This window comes from Momordica charantia, assembly GCF_013281855.1.
Source record: "Momordica charantia cultivar OHB3-1 chromosome 1 unlocalized genomic scaffold, Mcharantia_2.0 BLBB01000001.1, whole genome shotgun sequence".
NCBI lineage: Eukaryota > Viridiplantae > Streptophyta > Magnoliopsida > Cucurbitales > Cucurbitaceae > Momordica > Momordica charantia.
In genome coordinates, this window is record NW_028275157.1 from 15924562 (window position 1) to 15948119 (window position 23558).

General features: G+C 32.1%; 2 protein-coding genes and 1 pseudogene across 4 annotated transcripts; 1 reads left to right on the forward strand and 2 right to left on the reverse strand.

Moving 5' to 3' along the window:
* Positions 1–4480: 4480 nt before the first annotated feature.
* LOC111013753 (GDSL esterase/lipase At5g03980-like) lies at positions 4481–5965 on the reverse strand (annotated as a pseudogene).
* Positions 5966–15368: 9403 nt separating this feature from the next.
* LOC111013700 (Sulfite exporter TauE/SafE family protein) lies at positions 15369–19043 on the forward strand. Of its 2 annotated transcripts, XM_022288207.2 has the most exons (12): positions 15369–15586; positions 15676–15835; positions 15922–16122; positions 16238–16299; positions 16382–16430; positions 16539–16594; positions 16675–16761; positions 16850–16900; positions 17902–18141; positions 18235–18328; positions 18406–18546; positions 18636–19043. In XM_022288207.2, the coding sequence occupies exons 1-12, from the start codon at positions 15536–15538 to the stop codon at positions 18716–18718; spliced, it is 1275 nt and encodes a 424-aa protein (XP_022143899.2). In that variant the 5' UTR covers positions 15369–15535; the 3' UTR covers positions 18719–19043. The 2 variants fall into 2 exon arrangements, with proteins under 2 accessions (XP_022143899.2, XP_087983163.1); XM_088127037.1 differs by lacking the exon at positions 15369–15586.
* Positions 19044–19415: 372 nt separating this feature from the next.
* LOC111013701 (uncharacterized) lies at positions 19416–22695 on the reverse strand. Of its 2 annotated transcripts, none has more exons than XM_022288208.2 (4): positions 22223–22695; positions 20944–21915; positions 20327–20374; positions 19416–20238 (listed from the first exon to the last, which is right to left on the reverse strand). In XM_022288208.2, exons 1-4 carry the CDS (start codon positions 22424–22426, stop codon positions 19834–19836), a joined length of 1629 nt encoding a protein of 542 aa, XP_022143900.1. In that variant the 5' UTR covers positions 22427–22695; the 3' UTR covers positions 19416–19833. The 2 variants fall into 2 exon arrangements, with proteins under 2 accessions (XP_022143900.1, XP_087983161.1); XM_088127035.1 differs by having other exon boundaries at positions 20944–21905; positions 22223–22362.
* Between the last annotated feature and the right edge of the window lie 863 nt (positions 22696–23558).

Here is a 23558-nt window from a genome sequence, read left to right on the forward strand (position 1 = left end):
AAAAAGAAAAAGAAAAAGAAAAATCATACTGTAACAGCATCTTTTATAGCTTAAACAACTTCAGGCACTATATTTTTAACTTCTTCAATAGTTTTGCCTTGGAATAGAGCATAATTGTAATCGTTCCCTCCAATCTCACCAACCACAAATAAAGCGTCATTCAACTTCTCGATACAATCTATAAGATAGAATCAATATAAGTAAGCGAAAAGATTTCTAGATAGAATATAACTAAAATATGCTTAAACAAATGATTTGAAATTAAAATTATATATACCTTTGTGACGAGAACAAATAGTATTAAAATGAGTAGACATCCAATCAAGTTGTTTAGTTAGAGATGAATTGGTGGCAGGAGATAAGATCACTTCTGAGCAAGAATTTGAGAAGACAAAGTGGTAGAGTCAGCCACCGCAAAATTCACTCCATACTTAAATGATGCCTCTTTGTTCAAATAAGGGTTGATGAGAGGAAGTCCAGCTGCCAAAGCTGTAAAAGTAGATACAACAGACTTACATTATCGATATGAACCGAAAATTGAAGATAAAAAGCAGAGAAAAGGTATTAAAAAGACTCACCAAATTGATCAATCATTAGTAAGCCATTAGAACAGTGGTCAGTAGCCTTTTTGAAGAAGGTTTCTCCATAAGGCAGGTGGGAAAAAGGAGTAACGGGATTTTCGCGAATTAAGTTTCTCGGATATGGAGTCGCCCAATTGATAAATCGCGTCCAACCTGCAAATCTTGGGGAGGTGAGCATTGGACGGTGAGGGGAGAAGAAGGGGAAACAAACAAATGAAGGCAGTGGCGAGAATGGATTTGGTGGGAACAGCCATTGTAGTGTTGAAGAAGGAACGTTGAGCTGAAAATCAGAGAAAGTGAGTTTTGAAGCAGTTGAGGTAATTGGGGTATTTATAAGGAGCTGATCAGATGTGTGAATAAATACATCCGACTCCTCTTTGAATTACAAATCCTAAAATAATTTAAATTCCTTCCTAGAAGGTTTCGGAAAGAAAAAAAAATTATTTGAGAATTCCTATTTCAAGGAGGACAAAGATAACGTTTCCATGTTTATCGCTAACTCTGTGGTCTCTGAAGATATTTTGTGATAAAACCATATGTCAAAAGATAATAAATCAGGTATCTCAAATAATAATAATAATAATAAATCAAGTTCAAAATTAAAATCGTATTACTTATGCCTTTGATAATTATTTATTTATTATTTTTCTATTTTTGAAAATTAAATTTACCACCACTACTTTGATGGATGTATTTTTTGTTATTTAAGAAAGTTAAGCCGAATTTATAAAACCAAAAGGAGTAATTTCCAAAAATATTTTTGTTTTCAAAAGTTGCGAAAAATGTGGGGGAAAATAAGCATGACTTTTAGAAATAGAAAAATAAATAAATAAATGGTCATCAAACAACTTTAGATTTTGTAGATTAATCATTTAATGTCCTTGAAATTTAGGGTAGGCTTCAATTATGTCTACTCTAAAAAGAAATGTCTCTGACCTTTTCAATATATCACTAAGGATTTTACCCCTGAACTTTCGTGCCGAAATTTTCATTCCATTTTAATTGAATCAATTGGTAAACCTACTACCCATTTGAGAATTACTCTTAAAAAGAGGTAGCTATACATTCCTTCCCAAAAATGCCATCAATCTCTCCTTTGTAGTGTGGGTCTATACTTTTTTTTAAGAGAAAAAATAGCAGTTCATTGAGAAATAGTATAACAATCTTGAGAGGCCAACATAGTCAACCGTCAACCATTCTGAGATATCCAACTTCCAACAATTACTTTCCTCAACCTCAAGAGTCCTGCACGCAATAGAGTGGGCACAAAAAATGCCATCTCTATCCACCTTGTCAAAACAGAAAACACCACAAGAATTCTTCAAGTCCAAGATTTCGTCGATAACCCATACAATTTCAGTGAGATCATCTTCTTCCCTTTGAGCAATTTCAGTGGGTCTATACCTATTTAGTGAGATCATCTTCTTCCCTTTGAGCAATTTCAGTGGGTCTATACCTATTTATCATTTATTTTACGACTCTTGCCTTTTCTATCTAATATATTAATGAGGCCTATGCCTTTTTATTAATAGTTTTATAATTTTGTTCTTTTTATTTTATTTATACATCAAACATTTTTTTATTCTAATAAAAAAATGATATTAATTTTTTTTAGTATAACATATGAGAATGAGGGATCAAATGAGAATTACCACGAACTCTACTTGCTTTTGACTTTAGTACATGTGACTTTTTTTTATAAACTCATGAATTAATATTTCATTTGTTAACTATTTTATTTTAATCAGTCGTTGTTTATTATTTAATTTGTTGAAATAAAAATATTGTCTTTAGAAAACCTGTATGATTATTTTTTTTTTTTGAAATATATACAATAAAACTTAATCTATATGTTCTTCTAATAAAAAATTGTACTAATTTTAGTTTATGTGATTTTACTATAAAATATTACAAATTTATATTTAATTCAACTTAGTTATTATTAATTACTATCAATAAATTTTTTTAATTGAATTCCTTATTAATAAATATTATAAGAATACAATTGTATATTAATTTAGTAAAAATATAAACTTTTATATTAATGGTTGTTATTCTAATAAAAATTAATTAATCCTTTTAGTTGATCATTTTATTTTAGTTATTTATTACTTATTAATATTAAATAATTTGTTACCATAAAAATGTTATTGTCAAAAAGAAAAAACAATAAAATAGTAGTAAAATAAATTAAAATTTATTATTATTTACTCTTATTTTAATTAAAAAAATAAATATTAACATCGCATTTTATTAATGTTTTCCTAATTAACTATAAATATGAAAGGAATATTTTAGTAATTATTAATAGTTTTTGTAATCGTTCATTCCAATTGATTTCGTCTCCATTCCAATAATTAAAGAAAACTTTTCATTTTTTTCAAAACAACAATTTTGTGAACTTTTTTATTAAAGTGAATATAGAAATGTGTGTGGGTAAAAATGATGTTACACATGGACACAAATGATATATTTCAATCATGCCCTTATCATTTTGTTTTAATCTTTTATTTCAAAACAACCAACTTTGATGTTAAAATTAAAGAAAGGCAAAAGTATGATGGGAGAATTGGAAACATTGGAGGTCAAACACAAATGTAAGGTGAAAAAAAATTGAAAAATTTTAGAGGGAAGCAAATTTAGGATTTGGAATTTTAGTTAAAATACTGTGTGGGAAGGTACAGATCATGAGAAAAGTCTGGTAGCCTTCGCATTCCTAATCGGTCGGACCACTTTGTTTCTCCCAGCTAGGCGAATTGCATCCCTGCGCAACGACATTGTTTGTGTGTCCAGTCTCCAATTTGCAAATAGATGGAATTGGATTAGAAGAAGAATGAAATGCGCTCCCTACCAACCAATATCTTTCCAAATCAATAACCTCATTAACGATAAAAAAAAGAAAAAGAAATTGTTGGCCAAGGTGGTAAAAATTAAGATAAAAAAGTTTTAATTTAAAAAAATAAAAAGAATTTGAGAAAAATATGTTCATAAAAGGGTGTAGCTACAAGAACAATAAAGACCGATCAAAATATTTTTCTTCTTAAAAGATAAAAAAAATTTATCGTACTTCCAAAATTTGATTGTTGAATGAATTTTTTATTGAAATGTCATGGCTTATAAAATATAAAATTAAATTTTATTTCTAATAGGTCAATAAATTTTATAAAAGATTAGGACCATCGTAAATTAATTTTATAAAATATTAGGACCATCGTAAATTTAATCTAAAAGTTGAAGAATTAAATTTGTGATGTAACCTTTGAAATATTAAAGTAACAACAAAGGACAAAACGTATTTGTATTAGACAAACAAGAGAAAATTGAATTTAAAGAAAAAAAACAGACGAATAAGGGCAAAGTGGTAGCAAACATTGCCTGTCAGTCCTCGTGTTGGCATACTCCACTTCTTTTTCATTTAATTAACAATGTTGTACCAGGAATAGAAAACAAAATCACGAATGACTAATAAAACTATTTAATGACTAAAGAGAATCAGTCGTAATTGACATATATCTCAAATTAAAAAATTATCAGTTTAATTCTCATTTAATATGTTGTACTAAATAATAATAATAATAAATGAGACACTTCAAGTATTTTTTATGTGAAATTTTAAATTCGTGGTCACATCAATCATTATATTTTTATCTTCTCGTTCTTTATCAATCACATTCACTGTAGTATATAGAATTATGTCGCATCAAATTTTCATTTTAACATAATCTTTCTTAAATAAAATATTCCTCTCATTTGTTTTAACCACCAACAAACTAAATATTTTGGAAGTGAGAAAATCGTCTGAGAGAGAAAATGTTAAAATTTATTCGAATATAACCATGAATACTTTTTGACAATATGAAAATGTACTGAATTAGCATTAGAAAGAAAACTAAACTAATTTAAACTATGCAACGAAGCTTTGGAAACATGTGGTGAATGAGTCAATATGCCATGAATTTGTACGCCTTTTGTGTCAAATGAATTCCATCCCAACTAATTCGTTCATTAGGGTCTGAGCAAACTGGTACTCCAGGAAGTCCACACATTTGCATTAAGTTGAAGTCATAATCACCTCCAATCCCACAACAAGATTTTTGCAAGGATGTTTCATCAAATCCTGTTAGAGATATAAGACATCGATTTAATTAGACATATAATAATTCTGTATAATTAAACATAGATAGCGTTTAAGAGTGTTTAAGAAGCATACCAAGTAAGGAAGCATGTCGAAGAACCCACAAGAATGCATTATAATAATCACCATATACAATCATGACATTTGGATTATCTTTTCTCAAGGATTTAATAGCATGTTTAAGATGCTTATTGTGATAATTTGCAAGATTGTTCAAATCCTTCAAACAGTGAAGCTCATCATAAGCGGTAGAAATCTTGGTTTGAAATCCAGTAAGATAGATTGGTAGACAACCTATTGGAAAGTTTCCTGGCACAATAACTCGAACAGCACCATAACTTATGACTTTCTACAAACACACAATTAGGAAGAAAAAAAATAAATAAGAACTTCTAATTCATATAAAGCAAAAATGTATTCAAAAGGAAGAAAAAAAAAGAGACATACTATGATGGCGTCTTTAATAGTTTGAACAACTTCAGGCACCATGTTTTTAACTTCTTCAATGGTTTTGCCTTGAAATAGAGCATAATTGTAATCGTTCCCTCCAATCTCACCAACCAAAAATAAAGCATCATTCAACTTCTTTGTGCAATCTATAAGATAGAGATAAAATTTATAGGTGGAATATACTAAAATGCTGGAAGGAAGGATTTGAAATTAAATACATACAAACCTTTATGATGAGAACAAATAGTATCAAAATGAGTAGACATCCAATCAAGTTGCTTAGTTAGAGATGAATTGGTGGCAGGAGACAAGATCATCTTCTGAGCAAGAACTTGAGAAGACAAAGCTGTAGAGCCGGCCACTGCAAAATTCACTCCATGAGTAAACGATGCGTCTTTGTTCAAATAAGGATTGATAAGAGGAAGTCCAGCCGCCAAAGCTATAAAAGTAGAAACAACAAACTTAAATTATCGATTTGAATTGAAAACAGAAGATACAAAGTAGAGGCAGGGAAAATGTGTTAAAGGATGTTACCGAATTGATCAATCATTAGCAAGCCATTAGAGCAGCGACCGGTAGCATTTTTGAAGAAGGTTTCTCCATAAGGCAAGTGGGAAAAAGGAGTAACAGGATTTTCGCGAATTAAGTTTCCAGTATCGGATATAGAGTCGCCCAATTGATAAATCGCGTCGAACTTGCAGGCCTTGAGGAGGTGAGCATTGGATGGTGAGGGAAGAAGAAGGGAAGAACAAAGGAGGGCGATGGCGATGGCAAGAATCGATTTGCCGGGAACAGCCATTTAAACTTAGAGATAAAGATAATATAAAACTTAAAAGCGCGTTTTGAAGTAGTGAGGTTATACGTTCGGTATTCACTGTTCACTATTTATACTTGATAGGGAGATGAGATGAGACGTGTGAATTATCTTTCTCCTCTTTGGAATAGGAATCCTCAAATAATCGAAATTCCACTTGATATAACGTTTCCATACTTATGGCTAATCAATCAAGTTTAAAATTCAAACAAATAAAAAATAGAAAAGAATTTTCAAAATTCAAACCCTACTACTCAGGCCCGTTTTAACTTTTTATAAACAATTTATTTTCTATTTCCTATTTTTAAAGACTAAGCTTGCAACCACTCTTCCTATCTGTATATTAGTTTATTTTGTTATCAATTTTTTTGAAAAGTCAAATTTTGAAAACTAAAAGAAATAGTTTTCAAAATTTTATTTTGTTTTTAAAATTTGACTAAGATTTTAATTATATTACGAAAAAAGAAAAAGAGTGAAAAATATACTCAAGAGAATGTGGGCAAATATAAATGGAAAGAAAAAATCGATAAATCGATCTATCATTTATATCTTTTTTATATAAAATTTTTATTTTTGTTTTTTTAGTACCTTGTTACATAAAGTTAAATTATACAAAACGCTCCAAAATTTTATAGTATGTCCATGTTCCTTCCAATCGATTTGTAAACTCATCACCAATTTGAAAATTAGTCATCCTATAAAAGCCAATCACGTTCCTCCCAAAAATATTTTCTTTAGTACATGTGATTTTCTATAAACTAATAAATTTATATTTCATTTGTTAACTATTTTATTTTTACACGTCATCATCATTATTTAATTTTCTAAAATAAAATATTGTTATTAGATAACATGGGATTAGAATGGCAAAAGTCACATTGTGAGAGAAATCAATACTGCACAGTTTTGAAAGCAGAGGAACTAAATTTGAAATTTAATCTCTAAAATATTAAATCAAACACACGAGGAAACTAATTAAAATTAGTTAATTGAAGATAATAAAATTGTACTAGACAAACAAGGGAAGATTGGATTTGGGAAGGGCAAAATGGATAACAGCAACTCAATTGGACCACTCAAGATGCGGCCCAATTACCAACGTTCACAGTTCATCAACTATCCCTATTTTTTCTTTTTCTAAAAACATAATACAATCTTTTATAATTATTACTACTATTTCAATTAGCCGCTAAATATATTAAATAGTCTCAAATCTTTTTAAAATTAATTTAGCCATAATTAATTAATGATAATTATTCTGGGGTTGAAGGGGGACGGCGGCGCGTGACGGAAGCGACCGGTCGAACTTGTTCGACCATCGGACATGGTAGAAGTAACACGCGCCGCCGCGCAGGAGCGTGACGCTGCAGGAACAAAAAAGAGAGGAGTAGGCCCCACCTCTGACGACCACCGCAAAAAGCATTTAGCCACGTGGAATACATGGTTGACGACGTCGTTTCGAGGCTGTCTCTGTCCCAGTAAAATTTTGCAAGTTAGAATGAATAGTCGAATTCAATTATTAGTTTAATTTTAATTTTTGAGGAGAAAAATGGGAAAGAAAAGGGAAAAACATGGATTCGCTGGACCGTCCCATCAAAGAACAGAAAACACAGATTTAGCGTCAGCAAATGTCTGTCGGATCTCTCTGTTTCATGAACCTAACATTAAATTCTGTTTTGTTTTTCTTCCACGAAACATACATCTCATCTAACATAAAAGCCTAAGTTACCAACATTTTTTTGTGGGTCAAAATTAATGCTATATTTACTTGTATCAAAGTTTTATTTTTTTCCCTTTTTTGGTTATGCGTTTGTGAGTAATATCAATTATGTTGCACTGCCGAATAGTTTCGAATACATATTTGTCCATAAATCCATATAAACCTAATGGTGCAATATATATCAATTTTTATCTTATATTTTTAATTTCATAAACTTGGATTGATATTTACGTGAAAAAATGTATTCTAAAGCGAATATATATTTGGTATGAGATGGAAATGTTTATTCTAAATTATAAGTTGAAGCTGGATTATTTTGAGTAAATTTTGATTTTTACTAAATTAGTGAGTCTTTCTTTTAATTTTTTATATTGTTTCTTTTTTTAAATTAATAGGTGAATTAGCAAAACCTAACCGAGGGTAGAAATTGCAAGACTTATTTATTTAAGGCTAAGATTCAATTTCATGAAATTTAAAGTTACGCTTGAAAATAATATAACTTAGTAAAAAATAATGATTTTGTTTATGCAAAGAATTGCACAACGCTGTTAAACGAACCAAGCTCGAACCCGGTTCCCGGTTTGACCTCAAGTCAGTATAGGTCGGGCTCAATATAAAGTTCGAGATGAGATTTTTCTACCTAAGCGGGAAATGATGCCCTCTATTTATAGGTGACGGGTCCGACAGTACTCACGACCGACAGTTACCTTTGTCCTTTTTCATGTCGAACCTGTCGGGTTTGAACAGATTTAACCCGTCCAGGTCGGACCAGGGCTTTTTACACAGCCTTGTCGATGGGCAAACCCAGTCTCCTCGGCAAGTTCGAGGTGGACCTGGGATACTTTATTCCTGGAACACCAATGAGCGTCCTTCACGTGTCCCAAGTATTTTTACCCCAAACAGATTTGTTTTCCAAATATATTTTTAGAGGTATTAATATATTAATTTAATCTAATTTTAAGGGGCACGTGTCTCCTAGAATGGAAATTCAAACTCAACACCTTTGGGTTGGAAATAGATGCTTTAACTAATTCGGTTTTTTATTCATTGTGTTACAATTTTTTTTTTTTAGCAGGAGATGGGGGTTCGAACTCGCAACCTCTTAGTTTGAGATATATGTCAATTATGGCTGGTTATGCTCCCTTTATTTAGTTTGTTTATCCACTAATCATTCATTTTTCTATTTTTCTATTGTCATTCCAACATCACTACTATTTATGTCATAATTTGATTTCTTATTATTATATCTATCGTTGTTAGCTTTTTAATATTTTATTATTATGACATTTTGTTTTTCATTTTCACAAATCTTAACAGATGAAAAAAAAAGTTTAAAAGAAAAAAATTAAAATGAGATAAGCGTGAGAGAGAAGAACAAGATAAATAAAATTGGAAAGATAGACTCAAGATATTAGTTTGGGAAAGAGAATAATTTGAAAAAACTTTATTGAAATTAAAGGAATTAAGAATCAAATAATATACCACATATATTACTAACGGTTCAAATTTCAACTTAACCATAACTCAATTCGTTAAATTTTCAGTCGAATTACACATTCTTACTCTTTTCAAATTGAGTATAGCTCAACTAATTAAGGTATCTAACTCCGACCAAAAAATTATGAGTTCTAATTTTCACCGCACAAAGTGTACGAAAAAAACTGTAAAAATTTAAATATTTACTTCTACATCATTATAATACTAAACCTCTTTCTTTAATGTGAAATATAAAGAAAATTATAATTTTAGACGCATGATCTCTCAAATCACACCTGAGAACCCAAAATCAAATCACAATTCTCTTGTATAAAGATTGGAAAGTCTCTGTCAAATTTTGTCCCCAAAAATAGAAAATGACATCATTTCAATCTCCAACCAAGGATTTAAACTTGAGGGACCAACCTCAACATGAACCCGTATTATTCAATTGCTTTCTTATATTTCATCGCTTATATTTCATCGTTATGAACTTTCGAAATTTTTGGTTTCACTCCTAAATATATTTGTATCATCTTCCCTCAAAAGAAATATATATATATATATATATATATATATTTTGTATCATCTCACAAGTAGTCGTACTTTCAATTGCGTTAAATTACTAGTTATTCATCAAACATTCTATTTTAACGTTTAAATCTAATATTAAGAAATTATTTTGATCCTTATAATTTATTCTGTGTAAGTTTATTAATTAATACAAAAAATTTGGTGATTGAGAAATTAAACCTCTGACTTCAAAAGAATCACTTAGTTAGGTTTATGTTTGCCAATTTTTATAAATTATTAGTCCTTATAAATTATTTTTGGTAAGTTTATTAGTACAAAAAAATTGGTGGTGAGAAGTTTAACCTCTGACTTGAAAAGAATCGTTTTAATTAGTTAAATTAAATTTGTGTTTGCCATTCTATATAAATTATTTAATATAAATTTAATATAGACAAGGTTTTTGTACTCATTTATTTGATGAAAATATGTATGTGTAAACAAATATTTTGAAGTTTTGTCCAACTCAGGCCTCATAATATATTTGATTTAAAAAAATAATAATGATAAGGACAAAATTGACTAATTATACCATGCTTAATGGGAAAAAAAATTTAATTAAGAGTTGGGATAGAACATTGAAAAGGATAAAAAAAAGAGTGATCATTCTTAAATATCTATTTGTTACATAGGATTTAGGTAACCTAATATAAGTTGGGTTATTATACAGAAGGAAGAAAAAAAAATGTTTGAGTTATATTTCAAATAAAGAAATTTCTATTTTTAGAGAATTGTTAGATTTTTTTTCTTTTGAATTTATCATTAAGGCAGGGATTCAAATCTTCTATTTTCTTATACATATTCTATTTTCTTACCCATATTATAAATTAGAGTTGTAAAGACTACTTTTTTAGGATTCCTTATTTGATGCTACAACTCCACAATTAAGTTTATTCATCACTGCATAGAAATAAGTTTGTAGTACCATAAAATTTGTGACGTTACCAAACATTTTGAAATTAAACTTTTTTTTTAGTACAGAATGATTTTAGAACTAAATTACTTTCTTTTTTTAATATAAGTTTCATTACTAAAAGTAGTTGAGATTAAGTGCTTTATTTTTATTTAATTTAAAGATGGAGCATTTATTTTTAAATTTAAACATGAATCAGGAATATTATGCGCTAACTAATGTCAATTTGACCCAAACAATAGATTAATGAATTTGTATAGTAGGTGAATAAATGACATTTATTATAAATAATTTTTATAATTATATTTAACTACGCTCTCTTATTAAAAAAAATTAATTACGCTCATTAATCGCTGTCAAAATAAAAATAAAGTACGCGACTGATTTGGAAACGAATTAATTCAAAAAGTAACCACTTGACTTGACCTTCGTTTTGTCTTTTTTTTTTTTTTTTGTCTTTTTCCTTTTCTTTTCTCTCTCTCTCTCTCCTTTTTTTTTCCACGAGAATTTTATCTGCTTTTTTTTCCTCTCTTTTTTACAAGGAATTTTATCAAATTCAATTTGCAATTTTCTTCCTAATGGCAAAACCACTTGCAAACACGCAACCTTAATTAGTAACAACTGAATCAATAAGGATTTGTTGGGTAATGATCTTGTTTCTTGTTTATGGTTTTCAATTTGATTAAGAAAGCTAAGCATTTTACAACTAATTTTGTTTCTTGTTTCTCGTTATTTGAGAACATTTATATAAAAATTTTGGAAACAATCAAAACAAAGTTTTTTCTTTCTTGTTCCCATTTCTACTTTTTTCAAAACATAATTAAAAAGATTGTTTTATCAAACTTGAATTGATGGATGTTGGAGCCACGCAATTCATTTTTCTTCATTAAAAATGAAGAAACAGGAACATTATCAAACGAGCCCTAAATTATTAAATTTATGTTTTCACTCCCACGAAATTTTGTATTATTTTTATATTTTCTAGTAGTTCTCTTTTACTTTTTGATGGTTTCATTGCAACAAGTTTTTCATGCTATATATATTTTTTTTCCTAACATAATTGATACAATTTTGGATAGGGAGTGAGGGTGTTAAGATAGTAACAATTTTTGTAGTACAACAATACGTGGAGATAAGAATTCACAGCATTTTAGTTAATAATATATGCTTTAATCAGTTGAATTGTGCTAAGTTAACAACAATTTTGTTTATGATAAAATATCATCAATCTAGTTGAGATGACCATATATTAATCTTTTAATTCCTACAATTTGACATTGCAGGTAGAAAATACTAGTACTAATAATTCGTAACGTGAAAGATATTTTTTTTTCTTTATTTTATATAATACAACAAATAAGAGAGTGTGAATTTAAACTTTCGACCTTAAGAAAATGTGTAAATACCTAAATTGTTAAGTTAAGCTCGAGTTGATGATTGATTCTCTTACTGAATTTAGATTATAGAATTTCATTTTAATAAATATCATTTACCAAGAAACGAAATAATGTAATTGATGAAATTATTTAAACATTTATATTCTAATTAAACAGTTTTATTTTGATGATAGACCCAACTAAACCAAATAACTCACACAAGTTTATAATTAAACCTAGCCTAAATACAGTTTTAGATTGGATATTTCCTAAGGCTAATGCATTATTGGGATTCCATAGTACACCTATCCTTTTAAATTAAAAAATATTTTGCCATTCAATTCAAAATTGGTTTCATGTCAAAAAGGAAACCAATTCAATATTGGTTTTATTTTATTTCTTATATAAATCTTTAAACATCCTCGATTGGCATAATGATTCAAATGGACCAAACGTAGATTTTAAAGAATTTAGAGAGATAATAAATTCAAACCATAGTGACAACCTACTTAATGATGAACTATGTATCGTCTTGGAGGAGTGTTGGATATTTTATAAACATAATTAAATTTTGAAACATAGGGACTAAAATGACATATAGCAAAATTATAACCGTGAATATTAACATAGTTCAGCAGTAATTGACATTGCAGTAATTTGCTCTAGATGGAAGGTATGTTCTATATCTCCAAAATTGCGTTCTATTAAAAAAAAAATTTAAGTACAGTTGTCTTTTTTTCTTTTCTTTTCTTGAGAAATTGGTAATGAACTATTTTGATATGCATGATTTGAAAGATTCTTTCTGAATAGATCGAACACGCAACTCAGCCACACCAGATCTCTTGTACTAAAAAATATCAATTTCCCTCTCTGTCACATTTATTTATTGATTATTTCAAAAATTTTCTCGTGAAGATGAGAATATTCTATTTTTTGTGATTTTTTTTTTCAAATTAACGTAGATTTGGAATCTTCGATGTAGCCACACTCTACAAAATTTCCGTGATGCATTTGAGTTTATTTATTTATTTATTATATTTTACTGTTGTTGTATTGTATGATTGGGCTTTTTCTTTCTTTCTTTCTTTCTTTTTTTATTATAACTTGGATTTTGATTGAAGGTTAATCTTAATATATATATTATTTGTTAATCCAGCGACATCTGTGATGAGTATATATCTTTTTATTCAATGACGGCTAGCTATTGAAGGAGTTGTACCAATCTGGTTGGGTCAGATGCAAATAGCCGGTAAAAAGATCCAATTTCAATATTAGAATAGCAGCGATTTGCAAAAATGAGAAAGATGAAATTCGTGTTGCCACGATAAAGTACGTAAAAGTGTATTAGAACATTTAATTGTAGAATTGATGGTAATCCTCAGTGCTTTAGGCTAGCGAATCGAATTTCCAATCTATTTTCAAATTGAATAAGATTTTCTTCAAACAATCGAACTGATAAAGAGAAAAATTGAGGTTCTTCACGAAACTAATATATGAGTGAAGGATATCTATTGATTTGCAAAATTATTCTTTCAGATCCAGTTTGTGCGTGTGCGAAGAAGGTCCAACCAAGTTGCTCATAAACTTGTATTAGATATCGTGTTATAATTACTTGATTAGTTAGTAACTAATTATTTCTTTTATACATGTGAAATATTCATGGGGTGATTTAATAAGATTTGGAGATATTCATTTTCCAACGTATTTCTCTTATTAGCTTGCTTAATGAGGCCAATATGTTATGGTTTTTTTACTTTCTCATCTGGCTTCTTCATGAAATTAAGGAAGGATGAATAAATCTAATTTATCTAAAAAAGAAGAACAAAGAAGTTGTACCCTTCAAACCACTATTTCTTTCTTTCTTTCTTCCTTTTTTTTTTTAAATAAAAAATCACTCTCTTCTTAATTATCTTTATACATATATAACATGATTTTGTGAGCTTTAATTTTATCCACTTGCATACGTCGGCTTCCAAAGTTTTAAAATCTTTAATTACTTGCTTCATACTAATTAATTTTATTTTTAAAACATGTTATATTATCATTTATTAAATGTATCATCATAGAAAATTGCTTAGTTTATTCAATTTTCTTCTCACATTTCTAAAATATTGTGGTCTATTTTAGACCAAGTCTATATGAATGGGCTTGCTTTAATCTCCCTTCAAAAGTTTAACATTAATGAACATTTTTAATCTTATAAAACGATGATTAGACCGTTTATTATAAATATGAATTTGGTTGCATTTTAACAAGTTTTAATCAAATACTCAAATATAGTTATTCATTCAACAGTTTTTTAATCGTTTGCTATTATGTAAAATGTTAAAATACATTTTTGATCATTGAATTTTAAATATGGTATTTGTTGAAGGGAAAAATACAACATGACACGGTCGGCTTAGACTAGATTCACATATAGTGAACACAAGAGAGAAGATTTATCCTCTTGGGACCGAGCTGAATACCATAAACCAAATGGAGAATCGACTAAGTTCTCCGTAACCGACCTGAGGACTCTGACCTCAGGCCCGACAACCGACCTAGCCTATGACCGCAAATCGGAACGGTTCCAACGACCTTGTCCCCCCTCCCCACTGCCTACAAAAAGGACATTTCGCCACTCATTCAGGTACGCTATTCTGTTTAGCTATGACCTACAGTAACTCGAACCACTTATCACTTAAGCTTTGAAGTGTTTGTTCCTTTTGTGCAGGTCATTCATCGTGCAGTTCGCTACTTCTTAGTTTGCTCCAATTTGAGGCAAACTAACTTATCCCGCTCGACAAAATTCAACGTCAACAATGTCTATTTATTTCTTAAGGTTTCAAAATCCAACATTTTAGTTCCAAATAATAACCTAAAATAATACTTAATTAATATATTAACTTCTTAGGAAATGAAAAACTAAATTAAAAGGTTAAAAGGATATTGAGAAGTTACAACAAAATTTACATTTAACTCATATATTTGGAGAGGTAGAGAATCTAAATCAAGATTTGGTGTTGTTTGAACTTTGACGATTGTATATGAAGAGAGCGGCTGTAAGCGAAATAGTGGGTCCGAATTATTTATATAAAAACAAATAAATCCAATTATTTGAGAGAGATGGGTATTTTTTAAATGTTGTGTCCCGAAATGTAATTATTCCCAGAAAATAAGTTCCGTCTACAGAAATGTAGGAGATTGATTACAACCAGTTGTGAGACGCCACGTTTCACATGAATTTGTGATTGACTTTAATTGAATTTCCCTTATTCAATATTCTCTCCTCCTCTCTCCTCTGTTTCGAAGAGAATATTTATTACAATACAACCACATCTCGCAATATGCAAATCCCATAATTTCAGAGACCACGAAGAAGAACGGCGACATTTTTTATTTTTAATTTTAATTTTAAATTTTTTGTTTTTCCACCATGGCTACTTCTGGGTTCCTTCTTTACCTTCTCTCAGCTTCCTCCGTCGCCGTTCTCTCTGTTCTTTATCTCAGCCGCCCGAATGCTTCTTCCTCCGTCCTCCTCTTCTCTCGCCGTCCACAAAATCTGGCCGGTCCGTTCCCGTTCCCCCAACTCTTCCCTTTTCCAATGTCGTAATCATTATTTAATTTTGGGGTTCTTTTTTTTTTTTTTTAAATTCAGGATTTGGAGTTTAGTTGGAGACTCGTGGCGGCGACGGCGATCGGATTTCTCGGGTCAGCCTGCGGAACGGTGGGCGGAGTGGGCGGCGGCGGCATTTTTGTCCCTATGCTTACTCTGATCATCGGATTCGACACCAAATCCGCCGCTGCCATTTCTAAATGTATCAAAATCGAGTTTTTATTTCTGGGTTTCGTTTTTGATTTACAAAATTGGGGGTGTGGATTTTTATTTTTAGTTTTTTCTCAGGTATGATAATGGGAGCCTCTGCATCATCCGTTTGGTACAATTTAAGAGTGGCGCATCCGACAAAGGAAGTTCCAATTATAGATCACGATTTGGCGCTGCTGTTTCAGCCCATGCTCATGCTCGGCATCACCGTTGGCGTCGCCCTTAGCGTCGTTTTCCCCTACTGGCTCATCACTATTCTCATCATTATTCTCTTTATCGGTGGGTCTGAGAATTTACCCTATCCATCCACTTAAGTTTCTGAGTTGGGAGGGTTGATTTCAGTATTCTCTCTAACAACAACTCATGATTTTGGTTTGGTAATTTTTTGATTCAGGGACTTCCTCCAGGTCCTTCTTCAAGGGAATCGAGATGTGGAAAGAAGAAACCATTCTCAACGTAATTTCCCAATTATTTTTCTCTGTTTTTTACTTTTGTTTTGTTTTCCACCACAATCTAATTTTGCCTCTTTCTTTCCCAGAAAGAATTCGCCAAGCAAAGTGGGGCTCTTGTAAATTCTCGTGGCGAGCGTAAGTAATTAATAGTAATACACTTCAAATCTTACTTCATAAAACCATTTGGGTTTTGTTCTGGTTTTGAAGATGTTTGTTTTGTTCTGTTTTTGTGTGTGTTTGCAGTTCTGATCGATGTAGAGTACGACCCACTGATTCCCAAACAACAGAAAACAGCGCTGGTGGGGCGTTTATTCATTCCATATCAATAATTGGGTTTCACTCTGTTTTGCGAATTAATTTGTTTTTGGTTTGGTTTCAGGAATTATTGTGCTTCAACCTTAGGTGGAAAAGAACCTCCATTTTAATATTTGTGTGGATTTCTTTCCTCATACTTCAAGTTATCAAGGTACCTTACTTAATATTTCTGATCTGTGTTTCCCTTTCACAAACTTCACTGTTTGCGTTTGATTTTGATTGATTGAACAATAATGCAGAATGATGTAGCAGTTTGTAGCACTTGGTATTGGCTCATCTTCTCATTGCAGGTTTGTTTTTGTATAATTTAACTAGTTTAAAGTTTAATCCTCCCCACTTGTGATTTCTATTATATTAATTAATGTTGTTATCTTATAGTTATTTTTTTTTGGATTCAATGATTGGGGGACTAGTCAAATCTAATTTTGAATCAGGGAGTGAGAATCTTGGTGGATCAAGTTTATTCTTGATACAAATCCAGGAGGATTCTAACTTTGTAGGGTCCCACGTCAAATCAGGAATCAAATTCTTAATTCTAGGAAATGGTATTTTGTTTCCTAATAAAAGTTTGAGAGTATCTATGATTTTGATTCCTAAATTTGTGGACTCCACTTTCTAAGCTTCTATTTTGTAACCTTTTCATTTCTACTTTTCTATTCTTGAAAAGTAAGCTTAATTACTAAATCTCTCTCTTTTTCTAGGCAGTTTCTAAAATTTGAAAACTAGAAATATATATGATTTTTAAAAACTAATTTTTTCCCTCTTCAAGTTTCATTTAAATTATTTTAGTTTGGCTAAATATATGCTTCAATCTCCAGTATTTAGCACTCTTTCAATTTAGCACTCTTTCAATTTAGTCCTTATTGTTTAAGGAGTTCCAATTTAGTCATGCCTTTAGCCATTTTTAATAGTAACTTTAACGTTGGTGAATGAATGTTAAGATTGGTTTGATGATAAAAGCTTATCAAACATGATATTTAAAGTTTAAACTTTCTTTTCTTAAGTGGGCCTAGCCCCTAAAGAGTAGCCTAGTTGATAAATACTTGAGATCTCTTGATCATACTGACTTAGAGATTTCATGTTCGAACCTTCTAGTGAGCTTAATATAAAAAACACTTAATGTTTTTTGGGTTCGGGTCTTAGGGTGGACACGAGTGTCCATAGATATAGGAGAACAAAGCTCCGACTCCAGACCTCTAAATAATATCATATCAGGTAAGTTTATCTCCCATATTTTGACTCATTTCATTCCCATTATAAGCTAATTGTATTGTTGTGGGAACTACATCAGTTCCCCATAGCATTTGCAGTGTTTGGGTATGAAGCAAGGAAGCTGTACAGAGAACACAAGAAGAGGATGGAGACAGGGAACTCAGAATACATCTGTGAGGCCTCAATAGGATGGACTGGCGCACACCTTGGGTTCTGTGCATTGTGTGGCATTGTAGGAGGCACTGTTGGAGGCCTTCTTGGCTCTGGTGGTGGCTTTGTTTTGGGCCCTTTGCTCTTGGAAATTGGTGTTGTCCCTCAGGTACCCTACACTACACTCTACACTACAACATTCTCAATCTCATTACAACATTTTTTTGCCTTTCTCAGATGTTTTGTTTTCTTAAACAAACAGGTTGCTAGTGCAACAGCAACATTTGTGATGATGTTCTCTTCATCCTTGTCAGTGGTGGAGTTCTACTTGCTCGACAGGTTTCCCATGCCATATGGTGGGTCAACTTTTCATTCTGTCATTCTCCAGTACTAAGTCATCTCATTTCTTCTTGAATTTGTTTGCATTTTGCAGCTCTGTATTTTACATCGGTGTCAGTTTTGGCTGGCTTCTGGGGGCAGTTTTTAGTTAGAAAAATGATCGCTATTCTCAGACGAGCCTCACTCATTGTGTTCATCCTCTCTGGCGTCATCTTCGCTAGTGCCATCACCATGGGTATGAATTTCAAATAGTAATTTAACCGTCACAAACAAAATATTTGAAAGTTGAAAGAAACTCAACGAGTGTGTTTGTTTTTGTTCCAGGCATTATTGGGGTTTCGAAAAGTATGGAAATGATACAGAACCACGAGTTCATGGGGTTCTTAGATTTCTGCAGCAGTGAGTGAGAGAGATCACCACATGAACAAAACTGTAAAAAGAAGAAGAAGAAGAGATTTGAACTTTGAAATATAATCACTTGTGAAGGCAGAGAATTGGCCAACGCCTTGTTGACCGAATCCCTGTTTGTTTGTGAAGAAAATAAAGCAAGGAGATGACTGTTAGCTCCTCGCTAACAGCATCATACCTTCAAAGTTATTTATAAATTGTCACAAAATCGTTTTGGTTTTAGATTTCTATCGGGGTTGCTGTTCTGTTAGCATCTCGCTGACAGCATCATCTGTAAATTGAACTTTGTTATCAGATAATGTTATCATGTAGTGTGTTTGAATATTCTTTGGCTTCCACTTCCTTTATTATTATTATTATAATCATCATCTTCGCCATCATCAATCATCACCCATCTTAGAAAATGTTGTGAAGTTAACCATATCATTAAAGTTAATTATCTATTGTCACACGAGCATTAAAGTAATATAAAATTGAAAAGACAATCACATAGCTGAAAGGGAAACTACCGACTTCAAAATCTCAGTGGTGTTAAACTGTAATATTTTAGAACTTGAAAGATAAAAGAGAATGATATGGAAAGGCTTGAGGATTAAAAACTTGTTATAACTTATGAACTTGAGTTTTTAGATCTAATAATAATTTAACACTGAACCTTGACTTTGGATATATATATATATATATGGAGAGAGAGACTAAAAGAAGCAATATAAAAACCAATAAATCACATTGTGCAGTAAAGCTTGGTGTCTCCATGCTAGACCACCTGAATACAAGGAATATTTTTTTTTTATAAAATGGTAATGAAAATTGAAAATTATTGTTGAGCTGTAGTAGTACCTAAACCACCCATCTGGGCTCCACTTGCCAGACTGCTACATCATTCAGCTTCACTGAAAATAAACTTCATGATTCACCACATTCCTGGCAGAAGCTTTGGGTTCATGCTTGTTAACACAAGTTTCTCACTCAAAAGTTGTTGGAGCTTCTGCTTCACCATTGTTAATGCAACCCAATTGCTTCACTCAGCTCTTTGGTCTCTTTTCTCACTAGAATTCCAACCACCATTTTGCTAAATCCACACAAGAAAGATGAAGTGGAGCAGAGACCTACCTCAGGAATTGCTTTTGCTGGTCTTGGACTTGGACTGCTGGGAATCTTTAACTTGTTCAGAATCTGAACTAATGGCAATGTTTCTCATGCCTACCTCCATTGCCTCCGTGTCTTCCTTTTCCTTCTTCTTCTCCTCAGGAGAGGCAGGATTCTGGGATGGTTCCAACAACCGAGGACCAGCGTTCATCCATGGATGAAGAAGGCATTGACCTGCAGAGGGTCGGTTTTCTGGAACAAAATCAAGGATTGGTACCAAGAATTCTGCCATTTGATTTGCATCTTGTTCGCTGAAATCATACTTCTCCATGAGAACTTTGTTTAATGGCCAGAAACGTAACCTGCGGATGTGTCTCAGATTGCCATATCGATTGAAGAAATCTCGAGAATAGCGACCACCAAAGGCAATCTGGAAATCATTGACAGCACAAATATGTTAGCATAACCTGTGTGGTTGTGCCACCAACAGATATTTTTTAAGAAAAACAATTGCGTACCTTGCGTGGCATCATTCCAAGAAGTTCCATCATCAAAGCTAAGTGGTCCTGGAGCACGCAAGAAACTATTGTTTTTAAATCTTGAAGACTCTCGCAATTATCTACTAATTAATAGGAAAGCAACTTCAGATAAGTCTAAATCGATAGTAAATACAATGTTTCAGCTATGTACAAGACATATAAACACAGAAAATGTATATGACAGCCTAAAGGATTAGGACACACCACGGTTGAATCACCTTTCTAACAATGATTAAGAGAATACTAAAATAAAATTCAGAACAGATCTTCTTAAACACATTCTAGATCCTCTTAAACACATTCTACAAAACAAGGCAATGAGATATTATCAATTACGAGAGGTGGCTTTTTTAGCACAGAATTCAAGAATGGAACATTGCAAGAGGAAAATCCAGCTAAGCAACATGGATCAAGATTGAAATGTAATGGGCAGCATCTTATGCCAAAAACTGGTATCTTTCACATTAAGACTACTAGACCAGTACATTTTACTACATCGCTAAATTTTATCACAATGAACAACGAACACATAAAAAATTGCAGTTTCAAGCTTAAAGAATAAAGTCTGTATTAATAGTTTTAGAAGGCACCCAAACCTCATCTCTGTCAAAGTTGTCACCACTGTGAGGGTCAAAGAGTACATCACCAGTTGCAAGCTCAAAACAAATGCATGCGAAGGACCAAAGATCTGCTGATGTAGAATACTTCGATCCGAGGATAACTTCAGGGCACCTATACTGTCTAGTCTGAATGTCATTTGTAAACTGTTTGTATGTCCAACATGCATTTCCAAAGTCGACCAACTTGCAATTCAGATCCACTGAAGCCAATAACATCTTCTTTCTTAAGCGATTCCCTTTCTTGGTGCTTTGATTTTCTTCCCCTCCATCCGCATCAGATAATCTATTTGAATTGAAAGAACTAGGTTGTTTTTCCTTGGTAGCACCCGTGCTCGACTTTGCATTAGGAGAAGATTCCACTGTATAAGATGTTTCTGGATTAGCCTCAGCCTCTGCACTCTTTTCCTTCTCCACACACCCCTGAGCTGCTTGCTTTGCCTTTCTTCGAATGTTCCTTTTATGGTGCTTAGTCAAATCACCATTTGAAAATTTTATATCTTTCGAAATCCCGGGCTCTAATGAAGCCCTGTCCTTGTTAGTTGAAAGAATGAGAGGGATGCCAGATTTTCTGGGATCCTTTGATGGGTCTATCATTGACAGTAACAAAATATTTTCAGGCTTCAAATCAGTATGTATAATAGAGAGCTGTTTATGTAAGTAATCCAAGCCAACCAATATTTGAAAACATATCTCCTTAACCATATGAATCGGCAATCCGTGATAGTCAGTATACTTGATTAGTGTCAACAGATTATCCCCCAAATACTCAAAAATCATACAAACATGCTGTCCATTAGGTCCTGAATGCTTGAAATGATCCAAGAGCTTCACCACACATTTTTTATCTTCAGGGTCTCCCTCTGCAATCTGTTTCAAGATAGTTATCTCATCCATGGCAGCCTCGGTGTAGTGCTGAGCACTCTTTTGCACCTTGAGAGCTACATATCGCTGAACATCATGAAATTAGTTCAAATACATATAGCAAGCACCCCCCACCCCCCAAAAAGAAAAGTTCCAAAATAAGCCATAGAAGCGCTCAACTTAGGATTCCTCTGATCTTCTACTTTTGACTCGCAAACAAAGCAAAAAAACAATATCCTATAAAGGCCGTACCCAACTACCAGCATAGTTTCTCAATCAAGGCAGATAAAAGAAGAGATGAAAATTTTTGTTATGTTTAACAGGGAGATCGGATAGAATCAATACAAGAACAATCAGGGCGTACGGAGAAAGGAGGGAAGAAAAGAGTAATTACAGAGCATTGGGTGTCCCAGGCGAGCCAAACGGTGGAGAAATGGCCCCAACCGAGCTTGCTCTGCACCACGTATCTGCCATTCTTGAAAGTGTCGCCGATTCGAACCGCGTGGTACCCTCCTCGCCGGTAATCCTCAGTCCCCTCGTCCTCCGACGTGTAATCGCTGCTATCGGTCTGATCCTCCTCATGTTTCTTACTTTCCATGGCTGTCCTCGCCTGCCATGCGAGTTCAGGGTCAAGCAACTTCGAAAGGTTCCGATTCACTCGGAAAATTCAAAATTCGAGGGTTCTTCCACAAATTTGGAACATAAAAACTGTGATTTTCAGCACAAAGACTGAGAGAAAATCGAGATGGAAATTATCGGGGGAGTCAGTTTTGATTACTGATAAGATGGGGAGCTCCTTTTCTTGTTGCTCGCTCTTTGTCAAATATGTTTTTTTTTTTTTTTTTTTTGAAGTGTGTGGAATTCCCAGCCTGGATAAGAATTATTGAATTCCTATGACAAAACTTATTTGGAATTAAAAACTAAATAAATATATAAATTAAATTTTATTTTTCATAGCATGATGGTTGGACTTGGATCCAGAAATTTGGTTTAATGAGATTACTAAAAAAAACTTTGATACAACTAATATATGGCCTTCATTCTCCATGTATTCAGTCAATTCAATTGGTTGATTTAAAGAGAAAAAAAATCAATTGGATAGAGTCAACCACTTTTTACCGATTAGTGTGACCATAATTTGACCTTAAAGGTTCATTTAGGCAACACCATAAATTAAAATTTGCTCCAATTCATCAATATCCAATACCTGAGATGATTTTTTTGAAAAAATAATAACAATTTATTTTAGATTTGAGTTTAAGTAATTTTTATATAATTAGAAGTGATTTTTACTAATTAATGTTTAGTTTCGAAACTGATTTTAAAAATACCAAATCCCTAAAAAAAAAATGTTGATGTGCTCAATTCAACTCCGATTAGTCCAGATTGGTCAGTCCATGATGGTTTAAATTGGTTGGTGGTTGACCCAGGTGAGTTCGAGTTGGTCGACTCGTAAGGATGAGGTACCCTATTTCACTAATAACATATTTTATACCCTAATGCCTCAATAATCTTTTAAAATAATTTTTAGATTTCCTAAAAGTAAATTTTAATCTTTTGTAAAACATCATTATTTTATAGGCGAAAATCTTTCTCAAATATACCTGATATTTAGTTCAAATTAAACTATATCATAAAACACATGGAAGTTCTTGTGCTTTTGCTTTTCTTTTTTTCGAGTACATAAAACACGTGGAAGTTGGTTCTTGGGTGAACCGTGAAGAAAGGAA

Excerpts from the sequence above, each read along its gene's own strand:
- LOC111013700 (XM_022288207.2), top strand. The coding sequence starts at position 15,536 with ATGCTTCTTCCTCCGTCCTCCTCTTCTCTCGCCGTCCACAAAATCTGG. Across the intron at positions 16,431-16,538 it reads TGTAAATTCTCGTGGCGAGC|TTCTGATCGATGTAGAGTAC; the intron begins GTAAGTAATTAA and ends GTGTGTTTGCAG. Across the intron at positions 18,142-18,234 it reads AAATTGGTGTTGTCCCTCAG|GTTGCTAGTGCAACAGCAAC; the intron begins GTACCCTACACT and ends TTAAACAAACAG.
- LOC111013701 (XM_022288208.2), bottom strand. The coding sequence starts at position 22,426 with ATGGAAAGTAAGAAACATGAGGAGGATCAGACCGATAGCAGCGATTAC. Across the intron at positions 21,916-22,222 it reads CCTGGGACACCCAATGCTCT|CGATATGTAGCTCTCAAGGT; the intron begins GTAATTACTCTT and ends CATGATGTTCAG. Across the intron at positions 20,375-20,943 it reads ACAACTTTGACAGAGATGAG|GACCACTTAGCTTTGATGAT; the intron begins GTTTGGGTGCCT and ends TGCGTGCTCCAG.